General features: G+C 34.0%; 1 protein-coding gene across 1 annotated transcript in view; it reads right to left on the reverse strand.

Annotated features, from left to right (window-relative positions):
• ROCK2 (Rho associated coiled-coil containing protein kinase 2) overlaps window positions 1–18,570 on the reverse strand; it is a 206,317-nt gene that overhangs the window by 56,698 nt on the left and 131,049 nt on the right. Inside the window, exons 5-6 of the mRNA XM_077153221.1 lie at window positions 15,601–15,861; window positions 1,942–2,086 (exon numbers count right to left, since the gene is read on the reverse strand). Of these exons, the coding sequence (XP_077009336.1) occupies window positions 1,942–2,086; window positions 15,601–15,861 (406 nt within the window). The remainder of the gene's footprint in view (window positions 1–1,941; window positions 2,087–15,600; window positions 15,862–18,570) is intronic.

Below are 18,570 nucleotides of genomic sequence, written 5' to 3' on the forward strand. Positions count from 1 at the left end.
TTTTTTTTTACTATTATTATTTTTATTTTTTTCTCTATATTAACATTCTATATCTTTTTCTGTTGTTTTGCTAGTTCTTTTCCTAAATCGATGCTAATGTACTAAGAAATGATGATCATGCATCTATGTGATGATGTTAAGAAATACTGATTGCATATGTAGAATCGAATGATTTCTAAATGTTGTGTTAATTTCTTTTTTTTGTTTAATATATAAAAAAAATAAAAATAATAAAAAATAAAAAATAAATAAATAAAAAAAAGAACACCAAGGACTGGAACTGAGACTTTAGAAAAGTTTCATGCACTAGGTTTGCTTTTCTGGAACATTTAATTCCCAAAGGTTTCCTAGGTCAGATAAATTCTGAAACCCAGAGGGACCAGCCTCTTCAAGATTATTAATTAGTTCCATCCCACTATCCTTTCGTGTGGACACCCCTACTCAACATGAGAAAGTCAGAATGGGCATTGTCCAAAGATCCCTATAGAATGGGAGAAAGATCAAAGGAGAAGAAAGAAATTATAACAGAGAAAATAGGATTTAACAAACGAGTATGACTGCTGAATCACTATGTTAATATTCCTTCTAGTCTCCAGTGTTTTGGAATAGCTAGAAGGAAAAATCTGAGATGGTGGAATGGTAGTCTATTACAAACTCTGGGATCTGTCCTGTAACTCCTTGTTGAAGCGTGCTTTGAAAATTATTGCTTTTTTTCTTTCTTTGCTATGTATATATGTTACATTTTACAATTAAAAAAACATCAAAAAATATATAAATTCAGTTCTCAGAGTTGAATACAGTAGCAGAAATTTAGATGCTATATACAAGGGCCCATTACAAAGACAAAGGCCCAAAATAAGATAAGTAAAACTGTGCCATGAGAATAAGGACGATAGGATCAATGCTAAGACACAGGATGGTAAGTAACAGAATTATGCCACAGAAAAGTTCCATGACTAATTGTTATTTAAAATTGGGTATTACCAAAAATTTCTGAGTTTTTAGTAATACAGATTCTGTTCACATGGACTTTATACTACCAATTTATTTTAGATCTATTGACTAGAAAATCGACTTCCAAATTCTAAAACTACATTTTTAACTATGTAAGCATTCATTATAACATTATCCTTACCACACTTGCCTTGAAAGGAGATTTCACTATATCCCCCCTCAGTCATTGGCTTCTCAGCCAGAAGATATTTTTGTGACGCTAGTACTTAGGAACGGAAAATCTCAGAAATAAAATCTATGATATAAAGAAAAGTTTTGAAATACTTGAGCTTTTCAAATTTTCATTGGTCAAAGTAAAAGTAACTATTACTAAATGTGCCTCTGAGTTTTCTGAAATAGAAATATTACAAAACATGTTTATCTTGATAATCAAATATCCAATAACTACATTTATGTATTTCACTGGAATTACATATTAAATATATACTTAAAAGTATAAAAAAAGAAAAGTTTACAAAATCAACTATATAGCATAATTACATAGCAGAACTGACAAGTACTTTTAGTTCTATATTATTAATGAATAAACATTAACAGCCTTATATGCATATTTACATTTGTATGTACACACATATTTACAACTAATACTGATCAGGAAAATCTTAGAATGGAGACTCACTTCAGCTATAATTTGCTTATTATTCTCATAATTTCTTAATGTAAAAAGGTCTACTCAAAAAATATTTCCTAGCAGTACACTTTGAATTGATTTCACATTCTACTTATTCTGTTCAATTACTGTCTACTAGCTTTCTAATTAACAACCTACCATACCAGATACTACTAATTCAAAGTTTCCAGAAAATTCACTACTCTCATAGAACATAGGCAATTAATTTCCTCATATTCTCAAATTCTTGACTGAAAACTAAAGTGTAATAAGTAGAGTTTTGAAAAAAAAAAGAACAAGTTAAAATACTGACTTACCCACCAGCATCTCAAAAAGGAAAACACCTACAGACCACCAATCACATTCTCGCCCATAGTACCCATCACCTCCCTGTGACTTCAGAACCTCAGGAGATATGTAATCAGGTGTTCCAACTGCTGTATCACAGTGTACCATGCCTGTCTGGATAAACAGCAGAGATAAAGAGAAACAAATCAGTGTAAACACACAAACATAACTAATTCATTTATTATTAGCCCTATAATGATTACATATTTGCTACCAGTTATAAGAACTTCATTGCTGATACAAATACAGGAAAGCAAAGGTTAAATACATTATGAGATGCGTAAAAATGCTTAGATTATGGGAGGAATAAATCTTCAACTCTAAAATACAGGAGGCTTTGAAATGAAAAAAGGAAACAGCAGTAAACTTCATGGGGATACCATGCAAATCAACATCTTTTGTTGGCTTTTCTTTTAAGTAGTTACAAGAGAAATTCAAAATGTGGTCTTAAGGCACCTGTTCCGGGGAAAAGGAAAGAATTATTAGAGAAAGGTAGTGTTGATATTTTCAAAACCAAAATAAAGAGCTAAAGATTACAGAGGACCCTAATTTGGAGGCTGGGTAACAAATTTGGAAATGGTACTCATTTTATTGGAAATGGTAGAGTAATGGCTCCTATGTTTAAATTAAAATATGTTAACTGTTTGAAAGCTGCACCTCAAGGATGTACACATAGAAATATGGAGCTGTGGAATCAATGTATTTGGCAAGGCAACAGAAAGCATCTTATTTGTGTTTGGTTTCAGTGATGTCTGTTCAAGATCTTTTTAATAAGGACAAGAACCAGTTTATCAATTATAATTATGTGTATGCTGCAAAATTAAATTCCTATAGAATAGTGAAAAAAAATAATCTTTCACTTCCAGGTGTCCAAAATTGCAGAGAATTTTATAGATTAAATACTATTCATTTTCTTTACTTGCTGAGGAGTGTCCTCTACATTCCTCATAAGTATCAAAATACTTTCTACATGTTTTGACCACCTTGGGGAAATCAGTTCAATATATTTTTCCAAATGTGATTTACGTAAATGTTTTTACTTAAGTACTATAAAACGTGTTAAACATAGGAAATTCATTTCAAGAACAATCTTTATGTTGCTCAAATTAGCAAAAATAAGTCAATGATTTTATTTTCCAATACATACAACAAATAGAGAATAAAAGTCATTTTTGTTTTATACAAATGAAAAAATTATGCAGAAATAATTAAGCATATTTGGCGGTAATGCTTTATGTACATTACTACATAGAATAAAAGATGAGGAAGACAATCCATGACCTCAAAAGACAGGGTATACAATTAATTTTTGTCATGGACTATTCTATAGTATATACTTCTGTTGGAGGATAAAATTAATAAGAGATTTATTGGGGTAAAGGTAATCTTTTCATTTCACATGTTTCCACAAAAAGTAGACCTCAAAGAATGAATCTTGTGAGACCAGTTGGTAACACACACACCTTGATGACACATACACAAATGCCAATAAAGACAAAATTAGCATTCAAAGGTTCAGAGGAAGAAGAAAAATGGGTAAGAAATAAGAAAATCAGCATAGAGTTAAGCAGCAAAGAATGGGCAAATTAGGCTTTAAGGGAGACTGAGTGATGTGCTAACTTACATAAAAAAAGGAAATAAATAAGGGCAGACAAATGACTTTATACAAAGTATGTTTAAGAAATGTAGTGAAGTTTAAATCAGCTAAATTCAAAGTTCAATACCCATGAAGATTCGAACAGTAAACTGGAGATCAGTTTGAGTAACTATCTGGGAAATAAATAATTTGACAGGATGTGCTGGTTTGAAACTGTCGTGTACCCCAGAAAAAGCCATGCTCTTTAATCTTCACTCAATATTGCTGAGTGGGAACTTTTTTATTGTTTCCATGGAGATGTGACCCACCAAGCTGTAGATGATAACTTTTGATTTGATGGTTTTCACAGAGATGAGTCTCCATCCATGTAAGGTAGGGTTGCTTACTGGAGCCCTTTAAGAGGAAACATTTCGGAGAAAGCTTTAGAGCCAAGAAAGCCCACAGAACTCATATAGCCAGAGAACCTTGAAGATGCAGAAGGAAAATGCTCCCAGGGAAGCCTCATGAAAAAAGAAGAAAAAGCTAGCAGATGTCACCATGTGCCTTCCCAGGTGACAACAGGTGTTCTGGACCTATTGACCTTTCTTAAATCCAGGTATCTTTTACTGGATGCCTTAGTTTGAACATTTTCACAGCCTTAGAACTGTAAATTTGTAATTTAATAAATTTCACTTTTTAAAAGTCATTCCTTTTCTGGCATATTGCATTCCAGCAGCTTTAGCAAAATAAACACAGGACTAAAGATTTTTATTTGGTAAATTTTGTGAATAGCCTTCAGCTCTAAGAAAATTAATGTTCTAGCCACAAGTTTTAATCAATATATTGCAAGTTAAGATTTCTCATAATAGACAAGTGAAAAAAATATTTGAACAACTGTCTCTTGGGGTAATTCTCAAATTAAATGAGTGCAGAATTTATATGCATGATAAGTCTATGATCCTGTGCAAATACTGGAAGAATAAGTCAGAAACTAAAGAGACTGCTTTAACTACAGAAAGTGGGTGGGAAAGGGATGGAAAGAAGAGAGATGGTGATGAGGTAATAGGAATAAGGAGTAACACTTCCCTATAAGTTTTGTATAGGTTACACATAAAACCAGAAGAATGGGGAGGATGTTGGGAATATCACTGAGTTAAAGCTCCAGAAATCAGTCCCTCTGAACTGTGAGGAACTATCTGAATCAGCTATTTTGAAACTCTGGAGTCCTGTGGAACAGTATGCAGCATTCAGGGAGGAGCTGGAGGAAAAGATAGGCAAATTTCAATAAATATTAATGAACCTTCAACCATTTGTGCAGCAGCCACCACCTTCTACCCCTCAAAAACCACATAAGAGGCATTAGTGGGGACTGTAGCCTGGGTTCTTGCTATAGCCTGCTGATGCCTTAGTGGGCTCTGAGGACCTAGTTCTCCAAAAGCCGGGAGTGGGTAGTCATATGGCTGATTCCTGCTTTGGATCAGATACTTCAAATCATGGAGTAGAGGGTAAGGTGGCAGCTCCAAGGATGGCCATTGTCCTAGCCCGTCTCTAGCAAAAGTGGCAGAGGAGTCTTAAAGAGAAAGCATGTATTTTCCTCTTTTCTCTTTCCAGTTCCCATTTGTGAACAAAAACAGTTTGGAAAGTCGCAGATGGTTCCACACAGCAACAGCAAAAAACACTAGCAATTCCAGAAGTGTGGGAGAACTATATTTCCAAAGATATAACTACATAATACTCTGAACGTCCAGCAAACAACAAAAAATTACGAGACACACACACAAAAAGAGGAAAGTACGATCCATTCACAAGAAGAATTTGTCACAACCTATCCTTAAGGAAGCTCATGCAAAAGTCAAAGACTTTAAATCAAACTTCTTAAGTATGTTCGATGGGCCAAAGGAATCTAAACACAAAGAAACTAAAGGAAATTACAAAAACATTTTCTGAACAAAATAAAGAGATGGAAATTTTAAAAAGCACCAAATAGAAATCTGAGCTGCAAAGCACAGTAACGGAAATGAAAAACTCATTAGACAGGTTCAACAGCAGGTTAGAACAGGTAGAAGAAAGATCAGTGACCTTGAAGACAGGACAACTGAAATTATGCAGTGTGAGGAACAGAAAGAAAAAATGAAGAAAATTGAATAGAGCTCAAGGGACCTTTGGGAGACCATTAAACATACCAACCTATGCCTCACTGGAGACTCAATGGAAAAGGATGAAAGAGAGAGAGAGAGGGCAGAAAAAGTCTCACTGAAGAAGAACAAGAGAGAGAAAGAAAGGGCTAGAAAAAATATTTGAGGAAATAATGCCTGAAATACCTTCTTAATCTGATTTTTTAAAAAAGTATGAATACACATCTAGGTGTCTCAAAGAACTCCAAGTAGCACAGATGCAAAGAGATACACACCAACACACATTACAGGGAAAATGTCAAAATCAAAGGGTAGGTTTTGAAACAGCAAGAAAGAAGCTTTTTACATACAAAGGATTCCCCAATAAGATTAACAGCAAATTTCTCATCAGAAATCATGGAGACCAGAAGACAGTGGGATGGCATTTTTAAAGTCCTCAATAAAAAATAAATAAATAAATAAATAAATAATGCCAACCAAGAACTCTCTATCAGGCAAAATTTTCTTTTAAAAATGAAGGAGAAGATTCCAAACAGAGTCAAGAGGTTGTCCTGGAGGTTATTCTTATGCATTAAGTAGATATCATCTTGTCATTCAAGATGTAATGGAGATGCTGGAGGGAACTGCCTGAAAATGTAGAGCTGTGTTCCAGTAGCCATGTTTCTTGAGGATGATTGAATAATGATGGAGCTGTCATAATGTGACTGTGAAAATCTTATGTCTGATGCTCCTTTTATCTACCTTGTCAAGAAACGAGTAGAATATATGGAATAAAAATAAATAATAGGGGGAACAAATGTTAAAATAAATTTAGTTTGAAATGCTAGTGATAAATGAAAGTGAGGGGTAAGGTGTATGGTATGTATAATCTTTTTTTTCTGTTACTGTTTTATTTCTTTTTCTGTTGTCTTTTTATTTCTTTTTCTGAATTGATGCAAATGTTCTAAGAAATGATGAATATGCAACTATGTGATGATATTGAGAATTACTGAATATATATGTAGAACAGAAAAAAAATCAGTATTTAGCGAAAGTTAATATCTGAACATTGTCATAAGATGAACTGTATGAAACAGTTAATATTATCCAATATCTAATCAAAATTGTTTTAATTAAATACTTTAGAATAAATGTTCAAATATTTAATAGCACAGAGTACACAGAACACAAATGTTTCAGTCCAATTAACATCAAGATTGTTTTGTGTCAAGAAATAAAACAATAGTACATACATTTTTCAAAAAAAAAAACAAAAAATTAAGGAGATATTAAGACATTTAGAGATAAGCAAAAGCTAAAAGAGTCCATTACCAGAAGACCTGCCTTACAAAAAACTGCTAAAGTACTTCAAGCTGAAATAAAAGGACATTAGACAGTAACTCAAAGCCATAAGAATAAAGATTATTGGTAAAGGTAGCTACACAGGCAAATATAAAATACTTTACCATTGTAGTTTTGGTTTTATCCCTCCCCCCATATGACTTAACAGGCAAATGTGTAAATGACATTTTAAATGTATGTAAGTGGGCATAAATGTATAAAGATGTAATATGAAACAATATAAAGGGGGAGAGACAAAGTTATATAGGAGTAGAAAGTTTTTATACTATTCTAGGTTGTTATTAGTTGAAGTAGGCTGCTATTAGTTTAACATTATATATCAGATAAGGGTTTAATATTCAGAATATACGAAGAACACCTCCAACTCAACAACAAAAATACAAACAACCCAACAAAACATTGGGCTATGGATTTGAAGAGAGATTTATCCAAAGAAGATATTCAAATGGCATTTAAGTATATGAAAAGATGCTCAACACCATTAGCCATAGAAAAATTCAAATGAAAACTACAAGATACCACTTTACACCCACTAGAGTGGCTATTACTAAAAAAAAAAATTGAAAATAACAAGTGTTGGAGAGGATGTGGAGAACTAGAAACTTTCACACATTATTATCTGGAATGTAAAATGCTACAGACACTACGGAAAAGTTTGGTAATTCCTCATAAAGTTAAACAATTATCATATGACCTGGTGATCCAACTCCTAGATATTTACCCAAAAAGAACTGGAAGCAGGAACTGAGGACAAATATTTGCACACCAATGTTCATCACAAACATTATTCACAATAGTTGATATACTCAAGCATATATTGACAGATAAGTAGATAACCAAAATGTGGTAAATCCATTCAATGGAATATTATTTAACCCAAAAAGAAGTGAAGTGTTGGTACATGTAACAATAAAATTGAACCCTGAAGACATGTTAGATGAAATAAGCCAGACATAAAAAGACATAAATTATACGTAACTAAATATACTAGAGATGACAGGCAGCTTTTTCACTGTCCAGGAAATGAAAAATAAAAAGGATTGGGGATGGAGGCTGACTCCTGTGATATTACACTGGAATCAGAGGGGTCAGTATTAACTTGCGGCTTTTAATATGCAGTAGCACAGATACAGAATTTGATTTTAATATACCAATAGATATAGAACTAAATATTAACTTGTTTGCATGTAGATTAAGTATATGTAGTATATACAATACATATTTTCCAGCTCTATCCGCTGAGAGGGCCTGAAAGTAATGTCATTCCAGGAGCAGTAAATACATCTAGTACCCAAATATTTATTTCTAAATATCATTCGTTCTCAAACAAAAGAAATCAGGGCTCTTTGGAGAAATGTTTGATACTAGGGCTGGGACAGAAAAAATACAAGTATTGAACACCTTGTAGTATCAAAAAATAAAGAGAATGCTATAAAAAGGAGGTATGTCTAAAGGACACAGTAGTCATCCTCAACAGTCTTCACGCCCCAAACAGCAAACTCTAGACTGAGTTTCAAAATATGATTAGGAATGTGCCAGGTAGACTGTCTCCTATGAAAGAAGAACAGAATATAAGAAGACCAGGAATCATTAAATAGCATGGTATAGAAACAGCTATATGTCATTCAAGACTGTCAAATCATAAGGTGTAAAAGAAGAACTGTTGAGGATGAGGGTAAAACAGAAGGTGAGGTCATATCATAAGATGCTTCATATGACAAGTTTAGAAGTATGAATGAACTTTACTCATTAGGTGGCAGAAATGTGCAGGATGGTTTTAAAGTGAGGAGAAAAGTGATCACACACCTTTTCAAAAAGTTTCTCAAAATTATTTTTGACGTATTGGATTAAGTGTGCATTTGCTAAATATACCTGGCTTTATAACTGACAAAATATATCATAAGTCAATGGAATTAACAGAAAACATGAGATTGGTCAATCACAACTCTTGAAGATGACCTTAGAAATCATTCAAAATGTCTCCTATGAAAGTGAAAAGAATATTTGTAAATGAAATTCATAATTATCAGAAGTATTAAAAGCCTCAGCTTGAGTGCTTCACAGGCAGGAGCCTTTTCAGTTCATTTTAAACATTAAAAATGAGGACTTGCACCAAGGGCTCCCTTACCAGAGAGGCAAACACTTTGCCTTGTAAGAGTCTTAGCTAGTGGCAGGTCCTGCTTCTTCTTACATTTGATCTAAAAAACTGCCCAACTGGCTTAGAAACCCATTTCTGCCTCATTGCTGCAGTGACCACAAGCTACAAAAAGCTGCTGACCCAGATTATCCCAGTTACCTCCTTGGATACCAGTTATTATTTTCATTAGGTCTCTCGTTAACAAAGCTAAGTAATTTTTGAATGCCTGCTCCTATAAACTAGTTCTTTGTAAAGTACAGTTTTGAGAAAACAAGGTTTTTCAGAAACATGAGTAGAAACATGTTTTAAAATTTGATGTAATTTGTAAAAGTGTTAAGAACATTAACCATTTACCAATTAGCTTTTAAATTTTACAGCCTCAATTTAAACACTTGAAATATGCTAGAAAACTAATGGATAAAATCTTGAACTTTACTCAGATAACTCAAAATAAATGTGCCTTAAAAGGTCGCTAAAGTTGCTATGAAACACATAACAACTGGCAAAGAGTAAACTCCATCTTTTCTATTTAATTCAAGTTATTTTAAGTGGCAGTACTTCTTACCTGTCATTAAGACATATTTATATTTAAATAAACTACACTATGACTCTCACATCCAGATAAGGGTTGTTTTTGTTTGTTTGTTTTTTGTGAGAGAAAGAGTAAAGGCTTCCCAAAAACTGTGCAACCCACAATTTATCAATTATAGAACTTAGTGAGGCACTATTACTCTTGATTATGACAAAAAAATTATTTTAGCCCTTGTAAGTTATAATTTTAGAGTTGCATTTTACTTTTGCGCCTCTTTATAGCATAAAGTTCTATAAAAAGCCAGAATAGCTGAAAAATGATCCAAGCATCCATATCTGTATTATAGATAAGAGACTGGCAAACTTTTTCTGAAAAGGATCAGAGAGCAAATATTTTAGGCTTTGTGGGCCATATGAGGTCTCTGTTGCATATTCTTCTTCGTTTTGAAGCAACCCTTTAAAAATATAAAATTCATTCTTAGCACATCAGCTAAAACCTAGCCAACGGCCAGATTTGGCCCCTGTGCCCTAGTCTGCCAATCCCTTCTAAAGACAAATGAAAACGAAACTTTGAACATTTCTTTTATTCATTAATCAAACAAAACAAATTATGAACCTAAACTTGCAATAACACTATTCATATTAATGATTAACACAACAGAATTATAAATTCTACATACTACCATTTTCAACAAAAATTCTTTCATTCTTCAACACTATATAATAGCACTAATTTTAATTTATTTAAGAAATGCTGTTTGCGCAAAAATTAGCATTTTTAAAGTTCAGACTTTTAAAAAAAATAAAATTATCTTTGATTACAACAAAGTAAGGATTTCTGTTCAAATAAAGGCACAGATTGGTAGACGATTGAAAGACAGTATAGCAATATATTTGGGATCAGTGTGTAGATTATATAAGGAATCTCTACACGTTAACAGGGCACCAAAAGAATACATACAGGTATTCTAGTTTGCTAGCTTTCTCTCCAGGCTTCTTATTTCGTGACGCTCCCCCAGGGGCATTTTCCTTCTTCATCTCCAAAGGTCTCTGGCTACATGGACTCTAGTGGTTCTCATGGCTCTAAAAGTGACTCCCTCCATGACTCTTCTTTTCAAGTATTCCAGTAAACTAATCAAGAATCACCAAGACCCACCTGGGTGGAGTCATATCTCTTTCTAATCCAAGGTCAATACTCAAAATTGGGCAAATCATATAATTTAATCAAGTTTCCATCCTGCAGTACTGAACAGGGATTAAAAGAAAGGCTGCCTCCACAAAATGGGATTAGGATTAAGCATGGCTTTTCTAGGATACATAAATCCTTTCAAAACAGCACATTCTTTCCTCTGGACCCTAAAAAAGACATGTTTTTCCCATATACAAAATATATTCATTCTATCACAATATCAGAAAGCCTTAAGCCATTTCAGTAACAATACAAATGCAGTACAAAGTTAAAAGCTGTACAAAATCTCTGATCAAAGTTAATTACAGGCATGGTCTGTTCTAAGGCAAAAATTCTCCTTTGGGTCTGGACCTATAAAACTCAGAACTAAGTTATTCGCTGCCAACAGGCAAAGGAGGAACACTCACAGGATACATATACCCATTTCCATAAGGAAAAACTGGAAGGTACACAGGGGTCAAAGGACCCAAGGAGTTTCAAAAACCTGCAGGGCAAACTCCATTAGATTTTAAAGTCTGGGAGTCATTTATCTTTGGGGCTTTAGAAAGCGGCAGTCCCACCCTTTCCAAGGGCCTAAGCAAGGCCTGCCTCTCTCCGAATGCAACCTTGGGGGACACTGGGGAGACCACTTTTTCTCGGCTCAACCCTCTCCAAGCATCAGAGTCGCATCTGAGCTCTCTGCCATCTCCGGGGCACATGCTCACCCTGCCATGTGGTGGCAGCCAGGCTCTCCTCAATCCCCAAGCAATGTGCTCCACCCTCTCTCCAAGGCTGAAGCGGTGCCACTTTTCCACTGCAGAGAGGTGGAAACTCACTCTCTCCAAGTACTTGGGTGTATCTGATCTCCTGGCCCAAGGTTCCCTGACTTTAGACTTTAGCTTCCATAGTTCTGTCTCTGAAGTTACTTTTCCTCCAATGTGTCCTTTCTCTGTCCCTCTCAGTCCCCACTGGCAGTGGTTCTTTTTATACAGATACTGCAACACTCTTGTTGGCATTCTATGCAATGGTCTCAGATCATGCCCATCAGACAGAAGGAGTTTCCACAAATCCTTTCCGGACAACTCCATTTCCAAGCCTGGCTTTTTCTGAAATGGCTGACTGGTTCCACATTTGGTTAAATCCTCACGTGGGGTACTATGCTGTGGGGTCTCCCTTCCTGGAAACCCAGAATTTTCCAGAACATCAATTTCTGGTTTCTTTGTACCCAAGAGTTCAGTACTCAGCTTATCTCTTTCTTGTCACATTTCACTCTAAGCTGTGAGGAGAAACCAGGCTGCACTTTCCACATTTACTTTGGAAATCTCTTCTGCTAAATATCCAAGTTTATGGCTTTTAAAATTTGCCTTCCAGCCAATGCCACTAGTCAATTTTGCCAGATTATCTGCTATTTTAAAAAGGATTGCCTTCCTTCCAGTTTACAATAACACATGCCTCATTTCTGTCTAAGGCCTTATCAAAAGAATCTTTAGCGTCCACATTTATACCAACAGTCTCTTCAAAGCATTCTAGACCTTCTCTATCAAGCTCCTCACAACTCCTTCAAAATCTTCCCCTTACCCACTTAAAAAAAACATTCCAACGTGTTTGGTATTTGCAAGCCACAGCAGAAAACTATTCCTGAAAACTAATCAAGAACCACCCGGAATGGCAGTCACATCTTCCTCTAATCTAAGGTTAATACCCACAACTGGGTGAGGCAGATTTAATCAAGTTTCTAGCCTACAGTATTGAAAAGGGATTAAAAGAAAGGCTGCCTCCAAAAAATGGGATTAGGATTAAAACATGGCTTTTCTAGGTACATAGATCCTTTCAAACCAGCACAACAGGGGTAAAGGGAAATGATTGGCAAGTATATGAAGAGAGATTTGACATCACTTGTTATAAGAGAAATCAATGAATTGGCAATATTTAGAAAGAGGATAATAGGAAGGGTTAGTGAGAATATGGAACTAGGATCTCTTTCATGCATTATTACTAATAGGTTATAAATGCTTGCAGCCATTCTGGAGAATTAAAGCAACACTTTAATTTTTATGTATTCTCTATACAATCATCTATGCTCTAGTTCTGTACTCAGAGAAACCCTTGCCAGTATATACATGCTACACATATGAAGATGTTCATCACATAGCAGGGACCTGGAGGTGACCTAGGAATCCAAAACAGGGGAAGTAATAAGTGAAACTGGTAGGGAGATGGTATTACTATGAGACAATAAGAAGCAATAAACTAGATTTACATATGTCAAGGAAAGATACAAAAACAATGTTAGGTGAAAAAAGTGAATAAAATGATATCCATATCATTAAACTATTTATACAAATTGGGAATACACATGTATATTCTAATAACAGTCTGCAAGGGCATAATGTACACATGACAGTAGCTGCCTTTTAAAGAAAAGAAAAAGGGAACAAACTGAAGTAAGGAAAACATAAAATAAAAAGAAGAAGGGGCCTTTGTGTAAACTTCTAATGACAACAAACTGTGAACCAAGGGGTAAAATTAACTCAACTATTTGTACCTGAATTTAAAAATAATAAAATTAGATGAGACATTTTATTTTTAATATTTTATTTTATTTGCCTTGTAAAGAGAATTTAAGATTTTTAAAATAGCTGAATTAAGCATTCTTTTTATTTTGTAACTACAATATTCTGTTCTATTCCAACTTTCCAACTCTATACCTTTCTATCTTTAACTGTTTCTACCCCACTAAAAATATGAGGTATGATTTATTTCTCTGCACTCGCCACTACACTCAAAAGTTTTGGGTTTCACCACAGGTGAAGTCATTGCCCTCCCTGCTACATGAGACATGACTCCCAGTGGTATAAATCTCCCTGGCAATTTGGGACATGACCTCCAGGGATGAGCCAGGCCCTGGCATCATGGGATTGAGAAAGACTTCTTGACCAAAAGGAGGAAGAGAAATGAAACAAAATTAAGTTTTAGTGGCTGAGAAATTTCAAATAGAGTTGAGAGGTCATTCTGGAGGGTATTCTTACGCAGTATATAGATAACCTTTTCCAGTTTGGGGGGATTAGAATAGCGAGAGGGAAATACTTGAAACTAGTGAACTGTAATCCAATAGCCTCGATTCTTGAAGATGACTGAATAACTATAGAACTTTAAATGTGAGACTGTGTGACTATGAAAACCTTGTGACTGACACTCCCTTTATTCAGTGTATGGACAGATAAGGAAAAAAAAAAACAAAAAATAAATAATGGGGTAGGGGGAGTATGGGATGTTGTGAGTGTTCTTTTTACTTTTATTCTTTTTGTTTAATAATGAAAGTGTTCAAAAATTGACTGATGACAAATGCACAGTTAGTTTTATGATACTGTGAACCACTGACTGTAAAATGTGGATGATTATATAGTATGCATATTGCATTAAAAACTTTTGGGTTTCATTAAAATCAGGATATACCTATGAAAGTGGAGCAACATCATTTCATTGTGTATACTGGGACATTAAAAAGTTTAGTGTCTATGAGAAAATTGTTTCCTATTTCACTTTCATTAAAGGTAATTTTCACTATTAATCATTTCATATTATATTATGCTATACACCATAAGAAGAGGTATAGGTACAATCACATACTCCCATCTACTAAACCTTGAAGAATGTATAAAGGACACAGTAAAAGATCCCATGAAGAAGACCAAAGAAAGGATATTAAATTTTTGCTAGGTTGACAGACAAAAATGGCCTATGAAGTATGCACAAATTCTGAAAAAATGATAGGACATTACAGCTTTAGAAGAGTGATCAGTTAGGTAAGAATTATCAGGGAGAACTTTCTAGATGAGGTCAAATCTGCGCTGAGCTTATAAGAAGACAGACTGCTGATAAAAGTAGGGAAATTAATAAAAGTGAATGTTACATAGGTGGCATGAATAAGTTAAGAGGTAAAGAGCTTAACTAAAAATAAAAGTCTTAATTAACAAGAAATAAGATCAGCTATAAGCGTATTGGAAGGTTATGAAAACCATATAAAGGATGAGACCTAGTTTGCTGTCAATATATAAACATCTAGAAAATCTAATATATGCAAATCATTTCCTAGATCAAACAAAAGAAAACAAGAGAAATAAAACATGATCCTGCCTATCAAGAATTACAGTCTAGAAGAAAAGATATGGGATAAATTTTGCAATGAAAATAAATTTATATCATAATTAGCTAATAGTAGTAGGTTAATACTACTGAAACTATTAATAATAACATGAATTATTCCAACAAATAAAGCACCACAATAAATGATGCCCTCAAAATAATTCTGTTGTTAATACAGATGGAGTGGGGAGGAGGTGGTAAAAGATTTCTTATTTTACTTTACACTATGTTTTTTAGGGAAAAATACAGAAATAAATAACAAATAGTTATGGAAGTATCCATGTATCTTGATTTATATTTTGTGTTGTACTTTTCACCTAGATCATTAGACACATAAGCTAGTTTTGACTGGCAATAAATGCCTGTCAACATTCTATGAGGAAGAGGAAGATAATAATTTAAGTTATCTGAGTTCAGATTTCTCTCTGGTGTCTCTAATCTACTAATAAAGTACTTTAAAGCCTGCTGAATGATTAGTAAAGAAAATGTTTTAATTTAGAGTTTTATTATCACTTTTGGGTTGTTATACAGCAAAACCAAATTTAACTATGCTCAAAATTATGAAGTACTGAATTAAAGTGTTTTTTCACTTACTTCATCCATCTTCATACATGTGCCAAAATCAGCTAATTTTAGATGTCCATGTTTATCCAAGAGCATATTGTCAGGCTTCACATCTCTGTGTATTAAACCCATGGAGTGTATTGCATCCAGAGCAAGAACAACTTCAGCAGTATAAAATTTGGCCCATTTCTCAGGTACATCATAGTTACTCATAAGGTTTACAAGGTCTCCGCCAGGCATGTACTCCATCACCATGTACAGATATCTATCATCTTGAAAGGCACAAAAGAGCTGGAAAACAAGAGGGAGAGGAAAAAAAAAAATTTAACACCCACAAAACAGGGAAAAGAATAACAATTCTTACTATTGAAAAACAAATTATTTTTTAACTTCAGAAAGGAGCAAAAATGCATGAAATCTTTTACTTTTAGATCTGAACAAGTTTCGTGGAAAAACAGTATCATATCAGTATCAGACAGCTTTTATGTATACATACTTCAATCTTACTACCAAAATATGCATAAATGAACCATGTTTCTTCTTGGAGACCACAATACAGGAAAGTAATTAAACAGAAACATTTAATAAGAGAAACAATAGGAATGAGGGATATGAATGTTGAAGAATGATAAAATAATTCATAATAGTAAAATGAAAAAAACTTTCTGAAAACAAAACAAACTACAGCTCACAACCCCTATAAAAGAGAGCTGAGGAGGTAGGAGCAGTTTAGAGAAATCTAAAAGATACCAGAGCCAGTGCACACAAGAAGAAGCAATAAGTCTTATCCTACTGGATGGGATTGGTAGAATGAATAAAGAGTGGCCATATTTGGGGTGGGGCCTTCTGCTCTGTTCCATCATCTTGCTTAAGCTAAGCTGCAAGTGACAGTGTTACTTGCTACAAAGCTAAAGCAGTGGCATTGGACCAGAGAAATTAACCTTTTGCTACTGACCATGAGAAGAGACAGAAAGAACATACGCTCAGAAGGAAAGGTATCTGCACATACACCCAGCAATACGCCCCACCCCCTCAGGGAAGTAAGCAATGCAAACAGAAGAGATTTCCAAGGACAAACTAGGAAGTTCAAATGCAAAGAGAAGAACAAAACCAAGAATTAACATTTAAGAAAAACCATCATCATGAAATAAAGGCAAAATAATTCAAGAAACAAAAAAATAATACTGGGACTTAAAGCTGTCCCTAAAATTGAGGGTAACTTTAAATATGTAAAATTAGTAGCTTCAAAAAGGTAATAGATATCACATCATTAAACAAAAATAAGCTGATAGGGAAAAAGCCTGAAGACTTGGAAACTAAACATATGACTTGTTTACAAAATACAGAGTTTGAAAACTGAGGAAAAAACCTGTAGCTGAACACTATGAAGAATTAAGAGATAAAGAGCAAAGTTAGGAAAACTCTACTGTCTATCTAAAAGCAGTTCTGGAAAGAAAGAAAAGACTAGAAGAAAAAAAAGTAAAAATTTTTAGAAATGAATTAAGTTAAAAATCTAGGATTGAAAAAGGCATCTAACTGAAATGGGGAAACGTGTATAGACAGCGCTAAAATTTCAGAAATCCAAGAGAAAACCCCTAAAGTATCCAAGCAAAAAAGGCTGCTTATGTACAAAAATATTTAATGTTGACAATAGACCTCTCAGCCATCAGACTTCATAAAAAGACAACAGAGCCAGATCTTCTAAATTTTGAGGGAAAATAATTTTGATCCTAGAGTACGGCAGACTAGAAAACAAATGAGATTGCAAAATAAGCATGTATTATATTACACAAACTCTTAGAAATTTTATGATTGGCAAACCATTTCTGAAAAAAATTGTTCAAGGATAATAATGTAACCAAGGACTACAACTTTTACAGCTATTATTGTAATGATTATTTTAGCTTAGTTCCATTCCTTTCCATATTATAATTGTTTATACTTGTTATTGAAATGGCTGATTCCACTCCTCTACATACAATAGTTTTTTATACTTGTATTATAATGGCTATTTTAGCTTAGTTGTTACTCTTCACCTTCTCTTGTTTGAATCCATACAAACCCTAAACTCCTTAGACTCTTTAGACTCTAGACAGATTTGAGCTTTTTTCTTACTCCTGTCTCCTTTCTTGGTGGCCATAAAATAAAGCACTTTCTCTGAAGCACTGGGGTCCTCATATAGATTTCAGAGCAGCAATTTTCAGCAACAACAGTGTGACAGAACAAAGAAGGAATCCAAGTATGAGGATTATGTGAGATATAAGAAAGTGAGCAAACAGAAAAAAATTAAATTAAGAGACACTGCACATACTTATAGATCCGAAGACTCAAGAGTATCAAGACAGCAACTCTCCCTAATTAACACATTCAATGTAATACCTAATAAACAGATTCAATGCAATCCCTACCTTAATTCCAGTAGAGTTTTTCCAGAAATCAACAAGCTAATTCTAAAATTTATATGGAAATGCAAAAGGCTTAGATGAACCAAAACAATTTTGAAATAGAATAAAGTAGGGAAACTTATTTTTAATTTTAAAACTCACTACAAAACTATAGTAATCATGATAGCATAGATACTGGCATAAGATCAGACATAAAGACCAGAGGAACATAATTGAGAGCCAAGATATAAACCCTTAACTATATGATACGTAGATTTTTATTTTTTTGACTAGTAGCCTTTTTTTCTATTTTGAACAACAGTCTTTTCAGCAAATGGTGCTTAAACAGTTGGACAGTCACAGGCAAAAAGATGAACTAAAATCCTTAATATACACCATACTCAAAACTTAACTCAAAACACACCACAGACCTAATATAAGAGTCAAAACTATTAAATTCTTAGGAAGAAAAAAGAACATCATCATGACCTTGGGTTAGGCAAATATTTCTCAGATACAGAATGAAAACACAATTGGTAAATTGAAGCAACTGGTACACTGATTCAAAAGATACCATTAAGAAAGCACCACAGCAATACCGGGGTAAATAACTGGG

Source organism: Tamandua tetradactyla, chromosome 3 (genome assembly GCF_023851605.1).
Source record: "Tamandua tetradactyla isolate mTamTet1 chromosome 3, mTamTet1.pri, whole genome shotgun sequence".
In the NCBI taxonomy this organism is placed as follows: domain Eukaryota; kingdom Metazoa; phylum Chordata; class Mammalia; order Pilosa; family Myrmecophagidae; genus Tamandua; species Tamandua tetradactyla.